The sequence below is a fragment of the Haliotis cracherodii genome, unplaced genomic scaffold (genome assembly GCF_022045235.1).
Source record: "Haliotis cracherodii isolate W230 unplaced genomic scaffold, xgHalCrac1.p SCAF_11, whole genome shotgun sequence".
NCBI lineage: Eukaryota > Metazoa > Mollusca > Gastropoda > Lepetellida > Haliotidae > Haliotis > Haliotis cracherodii.
This window is the reverse complement of record NW_027266266.1, coordinates 1,038,070-1,056,941: the sequence shown is the minus strand read 5'-3', so window position 1 is coordinate 1,056,941 and position 18,872 is coordinate 1,038,070. Positions and strand designations below refer to the sequence as shown.

Here is an 18,872-nt window from a genome sequence, read left to right as displayed (position 1 = left end):
CCCTATTCCCAGAGTCGACATAACTCCTACATTCGTTATAACCGGAGTTATGCTACATAACCATGTTGCATTGTTCTACAATATGACAGATAAATTAACAAACGTATGCAGATCATGAGAGTCAACGTTGTTAGAAAGTCTCAGAACAGTCACGTGGTTTGGTGGACGGTTGTGTTTAATGCAAAGGACAAAGGGACACACGTCTATATACGATTATGATTGCATTCATGACGTCACATATAATACTCTACAGGAGATCTCACAGATCTAAATGTATTGAACATTTATAATAATTGCACATTGCAGGCGCCAATTAAAGACGAGGTCATATGGTTGATATGCACCAGTCATTGCACTTCAGAATAAGGTCGCCGTGACAACGAATATATTTAACCAATCATTGCACGCCTTTAATAGCGACCTCCACATATCAGCTGTTAGTCGGTTTCTTATTGGTTGCTTTGCGGAAGGGTTTGCGTGCTTTGGGCTTGTCTCGTCCATGCTCATCTGCATAGGCCCGTAAGATAGAAGGCAAGGCGGATGGGTCGTTTAGCTCTAGTTCTGCGAAAAGACAGAGAGAAAGTGAAAGATAGAGCATGCTCATTCCGGTGTGACATTCACAAATCATGCAGAGATAAACATTACAGGTTGTCGTAATCCCCTTCCTTTGCCCCCAACTTGATGTCGACCTTGGGATATTCAGAAAGTGGACTTGGGGTATTTTTTAGAAAAAAACATATTCCAGAAAATATTGGAAATAGTAATTTTGTCTCTGGTTCTACAAATTTCGTCGTTGGCTTTCCCGAGGAAAACACAATACTTGCAAAGAAAACAATTAAAAACGTTATCTTAACGTCGTTACTAGGCTGACAACGGTCGTCGGACCACTGACTTAAGGTCGAAAACACAACTGTGATACCTGTTTGAAATACAGCACTATCGAATGACCATTTCTTGTTTGTGCATATTTAGCCACCATCAGGGTGTATACTTTCTTTTACCCGGCAGTTTATATCTAACATCTATCCTGCCCCATGCTCTCCCGGAATATTGAACGGTCGGTCCCAATTATCACGTGACCAACTGGAGGGGTTTGCCAAAACAGAAGCATTCGCCGCCATTTCTTCCGAGCCTGAAACTACCCCTGACATACAGCCGTGCTCATCCTGTCCAAAGACATTAACTACCCCTGACATACAGCCGTGCTCATCCTGTCCAAAGACATTAACTACCCCTAACATACAGCCGTGCTCATCCTGTCCAAAGACATTAACTACCCCTGACATACAGCCGTGCTCATCCAGTCCAAAGACATTAACTACCCCTGACATACAGCCGTGCTCATCCAGTCCAAAGACATTAAATACCCCTGACATACAGCCGTGCTCATCCAGTCCAAAGACATTGTATCTGAACCTCGACCCCAATCATGACAAGGTAAGACACAAACCCATATATACAATCCACGTGTTACAATGGCCTTTGACCTTTGATAGACACGTCACAAGCTTTTCGTGAGGCAGAACTTGTTAGGATGCACGGAAATATAATTATAGTTTCATGCCTACAGAAGTAACTAAGCCTCTAAAACTGACAATGAGTTAATAATGTTTATCTGAACGGAGTCTTTGGACGTAGCTTGATCAAAACCATTGCCACTCTAAAGGAGGTATGTTCCATTAACACGTAACAGGATGAGGCGTGTTCAGCAATGACGTGCTCAGGCGAAGCATTCCGCCTACAGGGCTGACAGGGCATGCAATCAGGAGTTAGTGACAGGGAATGAATGTGGGTACAGTCAGACATTGCAGCTATAAGCATTTGACATTTTGCATCTGATTAAAGCGAGTGAGTGAGTTCTAATTTAATGTCGGATCGGCAATATTTCAGCCATATAACGGCACAACGTATTAGAACAACCAGTAGAAACGTGTCACACTTTCGGTCACTTGTTACTTTAATTCTTCCAGCCTTTGTGTTCCGCTCGATGTCTTCCTTTAAGTTTAAGAGATTATAGATACGAGAGTTGAGCTATTCAACTGGATATACTTTCTCTCACAAACCCTCTCTCTGAAGGAATTAACATTGTACCGTCCCTCGACATTGTTACAGCTACAGGTGTCGTTGACACACAAACCTGTCAGTGACTTCTCACCTGCGAGTTTCGGGAAGATCCGCTCCAGCAGCAGAATGCGGTCCCCCAGGATGTCAATGGTCTTCCTTGTATCCAGGGTGGAGTTAAGCTCCCCTTCCAGTTCCAGAACACGGCCCTCCAAGTACTCGACCTTCCCCTCCAGGAGCAGGATCCTGCTCTCTTGTGCTAGACAAAAGCAATACATGCTGGTAGTGTATTTCAATTTTTTCTATAGAAACGTTTTGAGACAAGACCATTCGTGGTATATATGTACTAAGTTCAAAAAGAAAAGCCATTCTCATGTTGTAACTTCCGATCCCATTGATATCAAATAAAAGTGACCTATTTTGCACAACAAAAAATGCACAGTGATAGAATAGCATGTCCAGGAACGTTCCATATATCTCGTTTTTAGATTCGAACACTGGACAGAGACTGTTGATATCTATGAGCAAGAATGGTCAGAAAGTGTCCTTCCGAGACGTGCTCAGAGCACCATGCGCGGTTTTAATGTGAAACATGGATTGTTGGGTGCTGCAGGTACCCGGCACAGTGAAACCTGACACTAACTGCCCGACAGTTCTCGGAGTGACAAGGAATGAACTAAGTCCAGACTATAAACGATCGTCATCGAGTACTGATCATGATTTAAGCTGGAAAACACGGCAAAACGAATGACAGGAGACCTACAGGTTCATCACACTAAGATAGGCCATCTTACAGTGTGCAGGGCCGCCAAAGAAGCGGACGTCAACGTGTTACGGGTTAACGTTATGGTTCGTTCTCACTTGCGCCAGCGCCACCTTTCAGCGTCAACTACTGCTAGGCTTGCAAAAAGAAGCCAAAAACAGACTGTGCGTCGGCTTTCAACGGCTAATCTCAGATTGCGACTTCCATACTTTAGGATGTGCGTTTATTTTGCAATTGAGTATATAATCCTTCAACAACCAGTCATGACCCTACATGATCGCTTACAGCTTCATGGTTCCTGTATAGAAGACTATCGATCCCTGTTATCTAAATGAGTGAGTGAGTGAGTACGGTTTTACGCCGCTTTTATCAACTATACCAGCAATATCACGGCGGGGGACACCAGAAATGGGCATTACACATTGTACCCATGTCGGGAATCGAACCCGGGTCTTCGGCGCGAAGAGCGAACGCTTTAACCACTAGGCTACCCGACGGCCCCTATTTCATCGAGTAGCATGTGGTCACGTGACTTGATCCAAGATGTCTGACAATCGAAATGTTTAGAACGAACGACGGATATAACAAAATCAGATTCGTGGTAATAACCGTAGTTTACTATACTTGATTGAGGTTAGTAGGACTCTACAGGGAGTGGATGTGTAGGGGGGCGGGGTGACAATTAACGTGGTTTGAGAAGAAATGTATTTGAAGGTGTATTGAGAGTAGGTGTATTGGAAGGTGTATTGAGAGTAGGTGTATTGGAAGGTGTATTGAGTGTAGGTGTATTGGAAGGTGTATTGAGAGTAGATGTATTTGAAGGTGTATTGAGAGTAGGTGTATTGGAAGGTGTATTGAGAGTAGGTGTATTTGAAGGTGTATTTACAGTAGGTGTATTTGAAGGTGTATTGAGTGAAGGTGTATTTGGAGTAGGTCTATTGGGATAAGGAGTAGGTGTGTTTGGAGTAAGTCTATTGGGATAAGGAGTAGGTGTGTTTGGAGTAGGTCTATTGGGATAAGGAGTAGGTGTGTTTGGAGTTGGTCTATTGGGATAAGGAGTAGGTGTGTTTGGAGTAGGTCTATTGGGATAAGGAGTAGGTGTGTTTGGAGTTGGTGTAATGGTAGTAAGTGTGTTTGGAGTTGGTCTATTGGGATAAGGAGTAGGTGTGTTTGGAGTAGGTCTATTGGGATAAGGAGTAGGTGTGTTTGGAGTTGGTCTATTGGGATAAGGAGTAGGTGTGTTTGGAGTAGGTCTATTGGGATAAGGAGTAGGTGTGTTTGGAGTAGGTCTATTGGGATAAGGAGTAGGTGTGTTTGGAGTTGGTCTATTGGGATAAGGAGTAGGTGTGTTTGGAGTTGGTCTATTGGGATAAGGAGTAGGTGTGTTTGGAGTTGGTGCTATGGTAGTAAGTGTGTTTGGAGTTGGTCTATTGGGATAAGGAGTAGGTGTGTTTGGAGTTGGTGCTATGGTAGTAAGTGTGTTTGGAGTTGGTCTATTGGGATAAGGAGTAGGTGTGTTTGGAGTTGGTGTAATGGTAGTAAGTGTGTTTGGAGTTGGTCTATTGGGATAAGGAGTAGGTGTGTTTGGAGTTGGTCTATTGGGATAAGGAGTATGTGTGTTTGGAGTTGGTGTTATGGTAGTAAGTGTGTTTGGAGTTGGTCTATTGGGATAAGGAGTAGGTGTGTTTGGAGTTGGTGTAATGGTAGTAAGTGTGTTTGGAGTTGGTCTATTGGGATAAGGAGTAGGTGTGTTTGGAGTAGGTGTAATGGTAGTAGGTGTGTTTGGAGTTGGTGTTATGGTAGTAAGTGTGTTTGGAGTTGGTGTAATGGTAGTAGGTGTGTTTGGAGTTGGTGTAATGGTAGTAGGTGTGTTTGGAGTTGGTGTTATGGTAGTAGGTGTGTTTGGAGTTGGTGTAATGGTAGTAAGTGTGTTGGGAGATTGTGCACAAGTCGCAGACGTTGAGGTGATATGTACCTTTCTCTCTCTGTTCATCTTGTAGCGTCGCTTTGCCTGGTGGCCCCTTAGACCCGGCTATACCCTGCTCACCCCGGGGTCCTTGTTCGCCTCTGGGCCCCACGGGACCAGGAGTACCGGGCAGCCCCGGCGCCCCAACTGGGCCAGCTTGACCAATCACCGTCCGTGTTGCTCCTCTTTCTGGGTCAGCTTCTAGGGTAACGCCCGGGGGTCCTGGGGGCCCCTGGGGCCCGGTCTTACCCCTCGGGCCTTCCGGCCCCCTTTCCCCACCAGGACCCGGGGGGCATGTGCAAGCTTGAGCGTCTCGAGATTTTAAGGCACTAGGTGCGGAATGGGTGTACGTCATCTGAAATTACAAATAAAACAGAATTTACAGTTTCAGAAACTTTAACAGGATTTTTTTCAGTTTACAGTTACTCGGGGGTGTTAGGGCTAACGCAGACGCACTGACTGACATGCGTGTTTTTGTGCAACAAAGCGATTTGATGAACACTGAGTGAACTTTGACCGCCAAGTCAAAATGAAGGATGGGTGGTGTCTTCAACAAATCAGATGTTAGCTTTCTTAAACAATTCGGCTTCATTATTCCGTTAACGTCTCGACACGGAAACTTAGATATTAACAAACGAAAACCGCCATGGAACACATACATACCATTCATGGTTAACCCATTTGGGTGCAGGTGCCATGGCGCTCAGAAACAACATGATTCATAGATACCCACAACATACGGGCTCCCTCGACTACATTAGTTTTTGATATACAGAGACCACATATGCTTGTTTGAATGCTTCGCTCACTCATGTCCAGAAGTAGGAAGCTTGGCGCTGATTGGACAGAAAGTTCACCTGACGCGGCCTTGAGTATTGAGGTATCGCAGAGAGGCCGCGATTGAAATTGCAGTTATAGGTCTGAATGAGATTTAATGAGATTGGGAAAATTCTTCTTTATAACGGCCTCTCGCCTCAGTAAATTCATCAACATTTATCTTTTCATTCCGAAACACATAAGAAGTTTAGATTCAGATATTGTAACTACTCAAATCACGTTTTGCAAATTAATTAATAAATGATTATAGAAGGTAATTTTGAATCAAGCCAGTAAATGCCACATTAAGACATCACAAGATCTGTACCTTCCAACACTAAGGCCGTTCATCGTGGAGACACAATAGATTGAGAAGCTCTCGTAAAATCATTGATTCTCCTCGTGAAAGATGTTATTCAAAATATCCGAGGCCTGTGACAGTTTTAATTCTGTTGTATTTCTTTATTCATTTCGCACTGTAGGCCATCGGCCCATTGTACATTTAGATAGTCAGGTCCACAATGGACATTAACGAGCTTCTAATATCCATGGCATGGAATACATGTATATATAGTGAAAGGTTTTTCATGGTTTCAGCATGACATGATGACAACAATAAGTTAAATTTATGTAATGTAGGATGGACATGATATTTTCCTGGAATAAATTTGTTTCTAAGATTATTATATGTTTTACAAATTAACAGAAAATGGTATTCGTTTTCGATAAGACCAATGTTGCAGAGGTTACAAAGTCTTTGGTCTCTTGGGACATTATGATATCTACCCACTTCAATATGGAGTGTGTGCGAACTACAACGATAGCGGGAAAGCGCAGTACGACATTTACCAATACTGATATTTAGAAGATACGGTTCAACACAAAAAAATAATTTAGATAAAGAATAGGTGTATATTTTCGGAGTACTAGCAATATCTGAATGCCATTCTTGTTTATGTATATATTTTAATCGTGATACAAATTCAAATATAAATAGTTTTGGATAAGAAATTTATTGGTTTTCCCAAAAAACATAGCCGAAACCAAATTTATATAAGGTATTTTTAACCTTGGATACCCAATTAATCTTGCCATTTACAGCTTCTTTAAACAAGAGATTATAGCTCTTTCTTGGGTAACGACTATTAAGCATAGATATAATCGTACACCAGTAAGTAATACAATGCTTATATGCTGAAATGTACAAAGGACATCGACCGCACTCGCCTCTTACGACATGATCAGGTGTTGAAGACTTAACGCCTAAAAATTGTTTGCATGCTAATAAATGGATCTGTTCAATTTCTTTGTATCTATTTAAGCCCCAAATTTCAGCTCCATATAACAATATTGGTGCTATTTTGGTATCAAATATCTTGAAAAATACATTATAATCAAATGGTTTTACATTCCTCAGTGATTTTAAAATATCACACAATACTGTTTGGGCCTGAAGTGCAGCATTGTAAACATGGTTAGACCAATTTAAATATACACCAATACACCCAAATATTTACCAGAAGAAACACATTCTAATCTAACATCTCCATTATATCATTATTCATTTTTAGACAACATTCTTCCCTTACTGAACACCTTTACTTTAGTTTTGTCAAAATTAACAGTTAATGAATATCTATGACAAAAATCTTTAAGAACATCAATGCGCTTCTGTAGGCCAAATACAGTATCAGCAATTAGAGTGACATCGCCCGCAAACAATAATAAAAACACTTGAAGAAGTTCTGGATGAAACTGGATTCCTGGTTCACATTTAGATTCAATTTCTAGAGCCAAGTCATTAATGAACATATTAAACAGGAAGGGACTTAGTAAACAGCCTTGACGGACTCCAGTATTACACGGGAAAAAATCTGTTGGTTTCCATATTTGACGCAAGAGATAACATATTTATAAATAGATTGGATATTTTTATACTTCTTTGGCGAGACTCCATGTACGTTTCATACGCGACACAATTTTGATCTATCAACAAAGTCGAAAGCCTTCGAAAAATCTACAAAAAGTGTATACACTTTACTTCTCTATTTACCTAAATATCGCTGAATGATAGATTGTAATATAAAAATATTGTCAGCTGTAGACTCGACGAAAGCCAGCCTGGGATTCGACAAATTTATCACATGATTCACCCCAAAACTGTAATCTCTTATTTAATATGTTAGTGTAGACTTTACTGAAAGCACTCGGTATTGTTATACCTCTGTAGTTGGCTGGTATTTTAGGATCACCCTTTCTGTGGAGGGAACAATAACTCCATGTGTCCACATGGAAGGAAAATATGCAGTATCAAACATTGCAGTAAATAATAAAGTCAAGATTGGACATAGTATATCCTGGGCATATTCAAACATTTCAATTATAAGTTTATCTGCACCAGCTGATTTACCATATTTTAATGAATTAATATAATTAATAACTTCCTCTCGGAGAATGGGAGAGTCAAGAATGGAATCTGCAAGCTGATCGGTGTTCGTGTTTATACATTCATCTTCGGTGACTGTATCAGATTTAGTTTCAAACATACCTTGAAAGTATTTTAACCATTGGTTTATGTTAATGTCCGGTTTTTGAGTAGGCTGAGTGTTAGATAAACGCTTCAACGAAGACCAGAACAGTTTACCATTATGTATATTATTAACTATTGCGCTTTTGATTTCTTCTTGGTATTGTCTCTTTTTTTTCACGAGTAACATTTGTATATTGATTTCTTTGTCTTATATAATTATTTAACGATGGCTGATCTTTTTTTCGTTTAAAAGATTTAAGTAGTCTAGTTTTAATTCAATACATGGACGTAAATGTTGCTGTCACTCAGGTGATTAAGTAGTCTTGACATAAGCTTTCTTTATATGCAGAATCAGCAGCTCGGTACACATCTGTTTTAGATATACATGCTGAAGTCGAGCAGACACGCCTAGGTCGAACTAAAGGCTGACCATTTCCTTTCCCGGTGTTTCTCATGATATTCTGTGACCTGTGACCATGTGTCGTCTCTGTGTAACAATGCTCTCTGCGCTATCTAGTCTCACCTGTCTAACAATGCTCTCTGTGCTATCTAGTCTCACCTGTCTAACAATGCTCTCCGTGCTATCTAGCCTTACCTGTCTAACAATGTTGTCTGTGCTATGTGGTCTCACCTGTCTAACAATGCTGTCTGTGCTATCTAGTCTCACCTGTCTAACAATGCTCTCCGTGCTATCTAGTCTAGCCTTCAGCTCTCGTATACTGGTGCAGTTGAAGCATTCTGGAAACAGAAACATATAGATCTGTTTATTTCAACACCAGACCTAGTAGCATCATAAATAAAACAATGTTAGAGTGAGGAGGAACCCGCTAACACAGCCAGACCACAAGGCATCAGGAATAGACTTAAGACATTGTTGGGGTAGAACCCGAGGACTGTGTGCGGCTGTGGAACGCATCATCCACTAGGCTACGCAAGCAAAAGACTTAACATGTTCGGGGGATCGAGCCCGGGACCTGAGAGTGGCTGTCGAACTGTATGTTGCGGTACCAGATACACAAAACTCATTTACCCTCCTCGCTGCTGTCTTTCCTTACCTTCCTCACAGTTGTCTCCCTTACCTTCGTCACAGTTGTCTCCCCTTATCTTCCTCACAGTTGTCTCCACTTACCTTCCTCACAGTTGTCTCCCCAGAATCCGGGACAGCAACGCCATTTTCTCTCCTTTAGCTGCCGGTACACTATAGTGTACTTCCGGGAGGTGTACTCAGTCCTGGAACACAGATAACACTTCAGTATGAAGGTCGGTCAAGGATCCACATTGACGTCATTTCATTTCTACTTCGTTGAAACACAAGAGTAATCGGAAGATGAACACAGAGAAGACTTCACGTGAAGGTCGGTACCGTCATTTCATGTCTACTCCTCCCTTGATCTAACTAGAACACAGAGAACACTTCACGTGAAGGTCGGGACGTCACTTCATGCCAACTCCTTCCTTGATCTAACTAGAACACAGAGAACACTTCACGTGAAGGTCGGTAACGTCACTTCATTTCTACCCCTTCCTTGATCTGACTAGAACACAGAGAACACTTCACGTGAAGGTCGGTAACGTCACTTCATTTCTACCCCTTCCTTGATCTGACTAGAACACATAGAACACTTCACGTGAAGGTCGGTAACGTCACTTCATTTCTACCCCTTCCTTGATCTAACTAGAACACATAGAACACTTCACGTGAAGGTCGGTAACGTCACTTCATTTCTACCCCTTCCTTGATCTGACTAGAACACAGAGAACACTTCACGTGAAGGTCGGTAACATGACTTCATTTCTACCCCTTCCTTGATTTAACTAGAACACATAGAACACTTCACGTGAAGGTCGGGACTAACGGACCGACGGATGGGTGGACACTCTAGCACTAGACGACGGAGTCTCATGACTTAAGGGAAGACCATTTCTGCATATAAAGTAGAATAATGTAGAGAGTGATTGAGTTGGGCTGCTTTCAAAAATGTATCTACATTAATCATAAGACTCCAACAAGCAGCGTGTTCCTGATCCCCGCCCCGACATGTGCTTGTTTACGTTTCCAAGGGCAGGAATCTGAAACATGATTTCCCCAAGACGAAAGTGTGATACGACAGTGCCACTGGTGCTTGGTGTTTGATGATTGACTTTCACTTTGTGTGAGTTGACTGGAGTGGAACCTTTATGGAGTGAGACACCCTGTATGAACGTCGGGGCGTGTTTGGCCCTCACTCCATGACGGTTCACACCCCAGTGAACGCACACAAAGTGTAAGTCAATTCTCATTTTTAAATCCCGAATTACTTCATTCACACACGATTTCATTTAGAATAGACTTCATGAACAACCAGCTGTATCGCGGAAAAGAGTTCGTCACAGCGAGAGATGACATGAGTGTATGTAGGCTCAAATTTCTCCAGACTAACATATTTTGTAGTTTGGCAACGAACATAAATTTAAACGATATCAGCTTTATATGAACATTGTCTGTTAAAAATGACTCCAGTATAACAGTCCCAGAGACAGTGCGTCTCATCACGGGACGTCCAAATGGCCTCCACGAACAACGTGATGGGCAGATTTCTGACCGATCATTCAAACGCCATCATAAAGATGTGTCAAATAGACAGTAAAATAAATAACGAAATACTCATAGATTGTTGTTACCTGTCACTGTCAGTATTGGCACCGATCAAATGCATAGTTTGATTGTGCTTGTCTTCGTCTTGCTCAGTTGCAGAAGACATTTGTTATTTGAGGTTATAAGTAACGCGAGCAGAGACCACTCGCATGGCGGTTAGCAGTCAAACACTCTAATTCAAGACGAAAGCGTGTAACTGATCAGAAGAAAACGCTGCTCAATATATTTCATGTTAGGGAATTCCCGGGGTTTCTTTACATGCTTATGTTTAGACATGTAAATAATGGGACCGCCTCCGTGGTCTAGTGGTAGAGCGTCCGCCCGGAGAGCGGAAGATCCGGGGTTCGATCCCCGACCGCGTCATACCATAAGACGTTAAAAGATGGTACTTGTTGTTACCCTGTCTGGCGCTCGGCATTAAGGGGCTAAAACAAGGACTGGTCGCCTCGGAGTCAGTATACTGTGTCTGAGTGGGGTATCCATGTTAAACTGCGGCATGGTATCTCAGTGAGCTAGCACTATAAATCGGCATCAGTCCGGACTAGTACAAGCAGCCACGCAAACACACACACGTACATGCACGTCGCTATATAAGTGCAATAATCTTGCACGCGACGTTAAACCCAATTCCACCTCACCACCTGTAAATAATGCTAATACATGACTAGTACTGGTATAGGCAATGGTTTTGATAAATGTAGGATATAAGTTACAGTGTTCGAGAGGGATCGACCTAGGTTAGGAGTGGCGTCAGGAGAGGCGTCAGGAGTGGCGGGTAGAGAACAAACAGGATGAAGTGCCCGAAGTACCGCTCAATAGTTTCTAAACAAACATTTATCATCATTTTGAGATACGTTTGACACATACGAGCACTTGTGAGAGAACGCGGCTACCTGTGTGTGATAACATAGAATGGGATACGAGAGTGTGATAACAGAGAATGCGATACGAGTGCGTGATAACATGGGTCTGTTGTTGATGCATATCTCCTCTGGTCAACTTCGTGAGGGTCAGATTGGTCGACACAACTTGTCCACTGGGGCGATATCTCCTCAACCTGTCATCATTGCTGCCACGTGATTTATAGGGTGCATTTATTACCACCGGGCATTGACCTCTGGGAAGCAAATGTGGAGTTATAGATCTCCTGATACGTCATGTATTCCATGAGCAATACATCTTTGACTGGGTGTAGACTCAGACCAGCGGAGCGATGAACCAAGACCGAGGAGAGATAATTGCTTGATTCCAGAAACACGGTATTAACCGGATGTTGTGTGAGAGTAGGGCGTTGATAAATACTAGTTTAGATTAACATGCGTACAGGTAATGCATGCAACATATGGTCTGAGCACTGTGTCCACACTACGCTATCCAATCTATGATGACGTACAAGATATGGAGCCATGCTCCCGCGTGTGATGACGTGTGTTCATTCAGGGCATCTGATCAACGGTCCTGACCACGGCGCTACACATCGCCCACATGGTTTCTCTGTATGGTTACATCTTGCCACTGAATTTTACACCAGGTTTAATGCCTGATTTGATACCACTGAGAACTATTACTTTCAGACATTCAGGGTGACGTAGAGGCTGTTTCTTGTTTCACCTAGTATAAACATCAATGATCGTGTTTGCAGGTTTTTTTTCTAAAGCAAATTCGTCTAAACAATGATACGCTGCTCTTCTGCGTTGATCGTTCTGAGATCATAAATGTGCATTCAGAACATTCAGATTTGGTTTTTCTAATTGGAGATGTGTAAAAGGATGTAATTATTATGCGGTCACATCTGAAGAAGCCAAGCAGTGTTTAGTTCCCTGTATCACATAACGCCAGAGGTTTGAGCTCGACCTAGTGACTTACAATGTAATCAAAGCAAATTTGACATCAAGTCAAGCATTTAGAGTTATGTACCCTTGGTTTTTGCAAACCACCGCTCCCTCGAGATAATGGCGGCGAACAGCTGTTCCCTTTTGCCGCTTGGTGCCAGAGAGTTTCTCAGACGAGAAAAAAATCACACACAACCGAGATAAAATAAATAAGAAGTATATGCTTCACGGCCGAAACGTGCAACCGTATGAACACGTAGTGTGTGGACAAATGACTATGTGGTGATGAGCTGGTCTTTATGCGAGGTGTTGATGTCGGCAGACGCGGAAGCCATGTGATGGAGGACAGTTTGTCAGATATCAAGGGAACCCTCCTAATGTCAGTCGACATGTGTGTTACCACATGTTAAGATAAATTTCTCAACGCTCTAGGTGAAAAAACGAACCTTCATGGAACATTTGATATTTCGTCATGACCTGTATTTGGGGCGCTAGATCTAAGAGGTATGTGTTTCAAATGTCTGGGATTATAGTTGTTGTTGTTGGTGTTGTTGTTGTAGCTTAAGCGTATGATTAATGTTCTCTGTGCACGTAGCACAGTGCTGCCTCTGTAAGGTTTGATCATACATGTACGCCAGATATATCAGACTTGACGAGATCTGCAGTTACATCACATCATGTTCACATCATGTTTGAGGACAGCCTGATGTGATGCACTCCCTACATACACACACGCACCATCCACCAACACCCCCAACACACCGACACACACCTACACACACCTGAACACACCTACACACACACACACACACGCACCACCCACCAACACCCCCAACACACCGACACACACCTACATACACCTGCACACACCTACACACACACACGCACCACGCACCAACACCCCAACACACCTGCACACACCTGCACACACCTACACACACACACCATCCACCAACACCCCCAGCACACCTGCACACACCTACACACACCTGCACACACCACGCACCAACACCCCCAACACACCTGCACACACCTACACACACACACGCACCATCCACCAACACCCCCAACACACCGACACACACCTACACACACCTGAACACACCTACACACACACACACACACACGCACCACCCACCAACACCCCCAACACACCTGCACACACCTACACACACCTGAACACACCTACACACACACACACACACGCACCACCCACCAACACCCCCAACACACCTGCACACACCTACACACACACACGCACCACGCACCAACACCCCGAACACACCTGCACACACCTACACACACACACGCACCATCCACCAACACCCCCAACACACCGACACACACCTACACACACCTACACACACACACACGCACCACGCACCAACACCCCGAACACACCTGCACACACCTACACACGCACACGCACAACGCACCAACACCCCCAACACACCTACACACACCTACACACACACACGCACCATCCACCAACACCTCCAACACACCTACACACACACACACACACACACACACACACACACACACACACACACACACACACACACACACACACACACACACACACACACACCATCCACCAACACCCCCAACACACCTACACACACCTACACACACACACACACACACACACACACACACACACACCATCCACCAACACTCCCAACACACCTACACACACACACACACGCACCATCCACCAACACCTCCAACACACCTACACACACCTACACACACACACGCCATCCACCAACACCCCCAACACACCTACACACACCTACACACACACACGCACCATCCACCAACACCTCCAACACACCTACACACACCTACACACACCCACACACACACACACACACACACACACACACACACACACACACACACACACACACACACACACACACACACACACACACACACCATCCACCAACACCCCCAACACACCTACACACACCTACACACACACACACACACACACACCATCCACCAACACTCCCAACACACCTACACACACACACACACGCACCATCCACCAACACCTCCAACACACCTACACACACCTACACACACCTACACACACACACACCATCCACCAACACCCCCAACACACCTACACACACCTACACACACACCCCAAACACCCCCAACACTCCCAACACACCTACACACCTGCACACACGCACCAACCACCAACACCCATAATATTGAATATATATAAAAATAATGTTGAAACGATTGTATCGGCGAGTGGTGTACTACTTTTAGGATATTACACGAGCTTCAATGTAATATCAAGTTCATGTCCCGGGTGTGTTGTTTTCAGGTTTATTTCACGAGAGTCATAGACTTGATATCAAATATTGAAGCGAGTGTATTCTATTTATTATGACAGATGTAATCTAAAGAAAAATCAACAAAAACAGTTTCAGAATCGTCAATATAGAAACCGAGAGAAAGGTGAAGGTTACATTGTGTGCTGACCAAACCACACCGGAAATCAGTGCTGTCATGGCGCTTTAAAATAGTTCCCCGCTCATGTCGTCTCTACTATCGTAAACAACAAAATGATGTGTTATCAAAATAATTTATTGAAAGGCCGGATTTGGTTTTTAACATCGCAGTAACGCTTGGTCAAAGCTAAGAACATACTAATTTAAAAAGAAATGTGATAGCAATCCAGCGTTAATTTCGCCCAAAATAAACAACAATCTGTCTAAGCACACGTGGACCCGACATTTTCGCATGTGCAATAGACAGCGAGGCAAACATTCTATTTAAAGGTCACCGAGTGCATCTGCTGAAAACTCCAACACAGTCAAGTCTAATGACAAGTGGGCAGGCGTGGCACGGTCGTCTAAGACGCCGCAATTCGATGTGTAGAGTTGCGTCCCTTGGGCACGCCAGAAACCTATGATGAATACTGTTCTAAGCGGCGTTAAACCCAACTCACTCACTCACTTTGATGAGAAAGAAACGTGCATGTACACATATCTACGGGGGGACATGTGTCACGGACAGTTTATAGGATGTTCCAGTGGGTACCTACTGCTCGTTTATATGTCGCGAAACGTTATGTGAACTTGGAGCTCGGAGCAAGCGGGAGTTAGCGGCGACCGCCAACATGGCAGTCAGTATTAAACCCAATCATGACAAACAGCACCTGCTGATGTTGATGCTCTTCAGAACAGTTTAGTGAACAATCTGGTTTCTCAAACGTTGCAGTGTTGTAATTTGTATGTTGTCAGTTGAAGCAAAATAGTCCCACTGTTTAGCCGTATCCCTCCGCGATCCTTCTCTACGACGTGAAATGGCTGAAATAATGCCGATACTACGTTAAGTTTTAACTCACTCACTCACTCTACCTTGTGAACTGGCTCACGTTCATTCGGTGATAAAGATAATCAGCTGCATATGCATATTTAAAATATTGTTTTTACTAGTAAAAATTACAAATTAAACTTTTTTCAGTTTGTTATCCGTTACTTGGTTGCATTCCCAGCGTAAACAAAAACAGGAACGACTGAATGCAGCGAAAGTAGTCCCGTGAAGGTTGTTCAATAAACACAGTCAGCCAATCAAATGCCTAGAAGAACTGAAATGTCATATGTGCACACTGCAAATATCAGAAATATGTGCAACGATCTGTTACCGCTTGAGTAATCATGCAATGATGTATGTTACTGATGTAAAGGATACTAAAAGCTTACCTCACCTTCTACTGCGATGCCAGTCCCACGTGGGCTGCAGGCAGCTGACGAGCCTGGTCTGAACACGGGAGCACCAGTGCCTGGAAGTAAACATACAGCTTCCTGAGTATGGGGGAGTTGGGTTTAAGGCCCATTGGTACAGTGTTTCAACAGCATCACGATAGTCAACCTGAGGTGATGACGGTTTAGACGCCGACCTCTGTGAACCCCAAGATACATGTGTAATCAGGTAACTACCAGGATGTAAGACAATCCATTAGACTACCAGGATGTAAGACAATCCATTAGACTACGAGGATGTAAGACAATCCATTAGACTACCAGGATGTAAGACAATCCATTAGACTACGAGGATGTAAGACAATCCATTAGACTACGACGATGTAAGACAATCCATTAGACTACGAGGATGTAAGACAATCCATTAGACTACGAGGATGTAAGACAATCCATTAGACTACGAGGATGTAAGACAATCCATTAGACTACGACGATGTAAGACAATCCATTAGACTACGAGGATGTAAGACAATCCATTAGACTACCAGGATGTAAGACAATCCATTAGACTACGAGGATGTAAGACAATCCATTAGACTACGAGGATGTAAGACAATCCATTAGACTACCAGGATGTAAGACAATCCATTAGACTACCAGGATGTAAGACAATCCATTAGACTACGAGGATGTAAGACAATCCATTAGAGTACGAGGATGTAAGACAATCCATAAGACTGCCAGGATGTAAGACAATCCATTAGACTACGAGGATGTAAGACAATCCATTAGACTACCAGGATGTAAGACAATCCATTAGACTACGACGATGTAAGACAATCCATTAGACTACCAGGATGTAAGACAATCCATTAGACTACGACGATGTAAGACAATCCATTAGACTACCAGGATGTAAGACAATCCATTAGACTACGAGGATGTAAGACAATCCATTAGAATACGAGGATGTAAGACAATCCATTAGAATACGAGGATGTAAGACAATCTATTAGACTACGAGGATGTAAAACAATCCATTAGACTACGAGGATGTAAGACAATCCATTAGACTACGAGGATGTAAGACAATCCATTAGACTACGAGGATGTAAGACAATCCATTAGACTACCAGGATGTAAGACAATCCATTAGACTACTAGGATGTAAGACAATCCATTAGACTACCAGGATGTAAGACAATCCATTAGACTACGAGGATGTAAGACAATCCATTAGACTACGAGGATGTAAGACAATCCATTAGACTACTAGGATGTAAGACAATCCATTAGACTACTAGGATGTAAGACAATCCATTAGACTACCAGGATGTAAGACAATCCATTAGACTACGACGATGTAAGACAATCCATTAGACTACGAGGATGTAAGACAATTCATTAGACTACGAGGATGTAAGACAATCCATTAGACTACGAGGATGTAAGACAATCCATTAGACTACGAGGATGTAAGACAATCCATTAGACTACGAGGATGTAAGACAATCCATTAGACTACGAGGATGTAAGACAATCCATTAGACTACCAGGATGTAAGACAATCCATTAGACTACGAGGATGTAAGACAATCCATTAGAGTACGAGGATGTAAGACAATCCATTAGACTACGAGGATGTAAGACAATCCATTAGGCTACGAGGATGTAAGACAATCCATTAGACTACGAGGATGTAAGACAATCCATTAGACTACGAGGATGTAAGACAATCCATTAGACTACGACGATGTGAGACAATCCATTAGACTATCAGGATGTAAGACAATCCATTAGACTACGAGGATGTAAGACAATCCATTAGCCTACCAGGATGTAAGACAATCCATTAGACTACTAGGATGTAAGACAATCCATTAGACTACCAGGGTGTAAGACAATCCATTAGACTACCAGGATGTAAGACAATCCATTAGACTACCAGGATGTAAGACAATCCATTAGACTACCAGGATGTAAGGCAATCCATTAGACTATGAGGATGTAAGACAATCCATTAGACTACGAGGATGTAAGAAAATCCATTAGACTACGAGGATGTAAGACAATCCATTAGACTACCAGGATGTAAGACAATCCATTAGACTACGAGGATGTAAGACAATCCATTAGACTACGACGATGTAAGACAATCCATTAGACTACGAGGATGTAAGACAATCCATTACGCTACGACGGTGTAAGACAATCCATTAGACTACGAGGATGTAAGACAATCCATTAGACTACCAGGATGTAAGACAATCCATTAGACTACCAGGATGTAAGACAATCCATTAGACTACGAGGATGTAAGACAATCCATTAGACTACGAGGATGTAAGACAATCCATTAGACTACGACGATGTAAGACAATCCATTAGACTATCAGGATGTAAGACAATCCATTAGACTACGAGGATGTAAGACAATCCATTAGACTACGAGGATGTAAGACAATCCATTAGACTACGAGGATGTAAGACAACTCATTAGACTACGAGGATGTAAGACAATCCATTAGACTACGAGGATGT

General features: G+C 42.9%; 1 protein-coding gene across 1 annotated transcript in view; it reads right to left on the bottom strand.

The window, feature by feature from the left end:
• Nucleotides 1-18,872, bottom strand: part of LOC139455186 (uncharacterized) — a 54,420-nt gene that overhangs the window by 5,560 nt on the left and 29,988 nt on the right. Inside the window, exons 2-6 of the mRNA XM_071236738.1 lie at nucleotides 16,337-16,411; nucleotides 9,266-9,366; nucleotides 8,804-8,874; nucleotides 4,800-5,145; nucleotides 2,156-2,320 (exon numbers count right to left, since the gene is read on the bottom strand). Coding sequence (XP_071092839.1) covers nucleotides 2,156-2,320; nucleotides 4,800-5,145; nucleotides 8,804-8,874; nucleotides 9,266-9,366; nucleotides 16,337-16,411 — 758 coding nt within the window. The remainder of the gene's footprint in view (nucleotides 1-2,155; nucleotides 2,321-4,799; nucleotides 5,146-8,803; nucleotides 8,875-9,265; nucleotides 9,367-16,336; nucleotides 16,412-18,872) is intronic.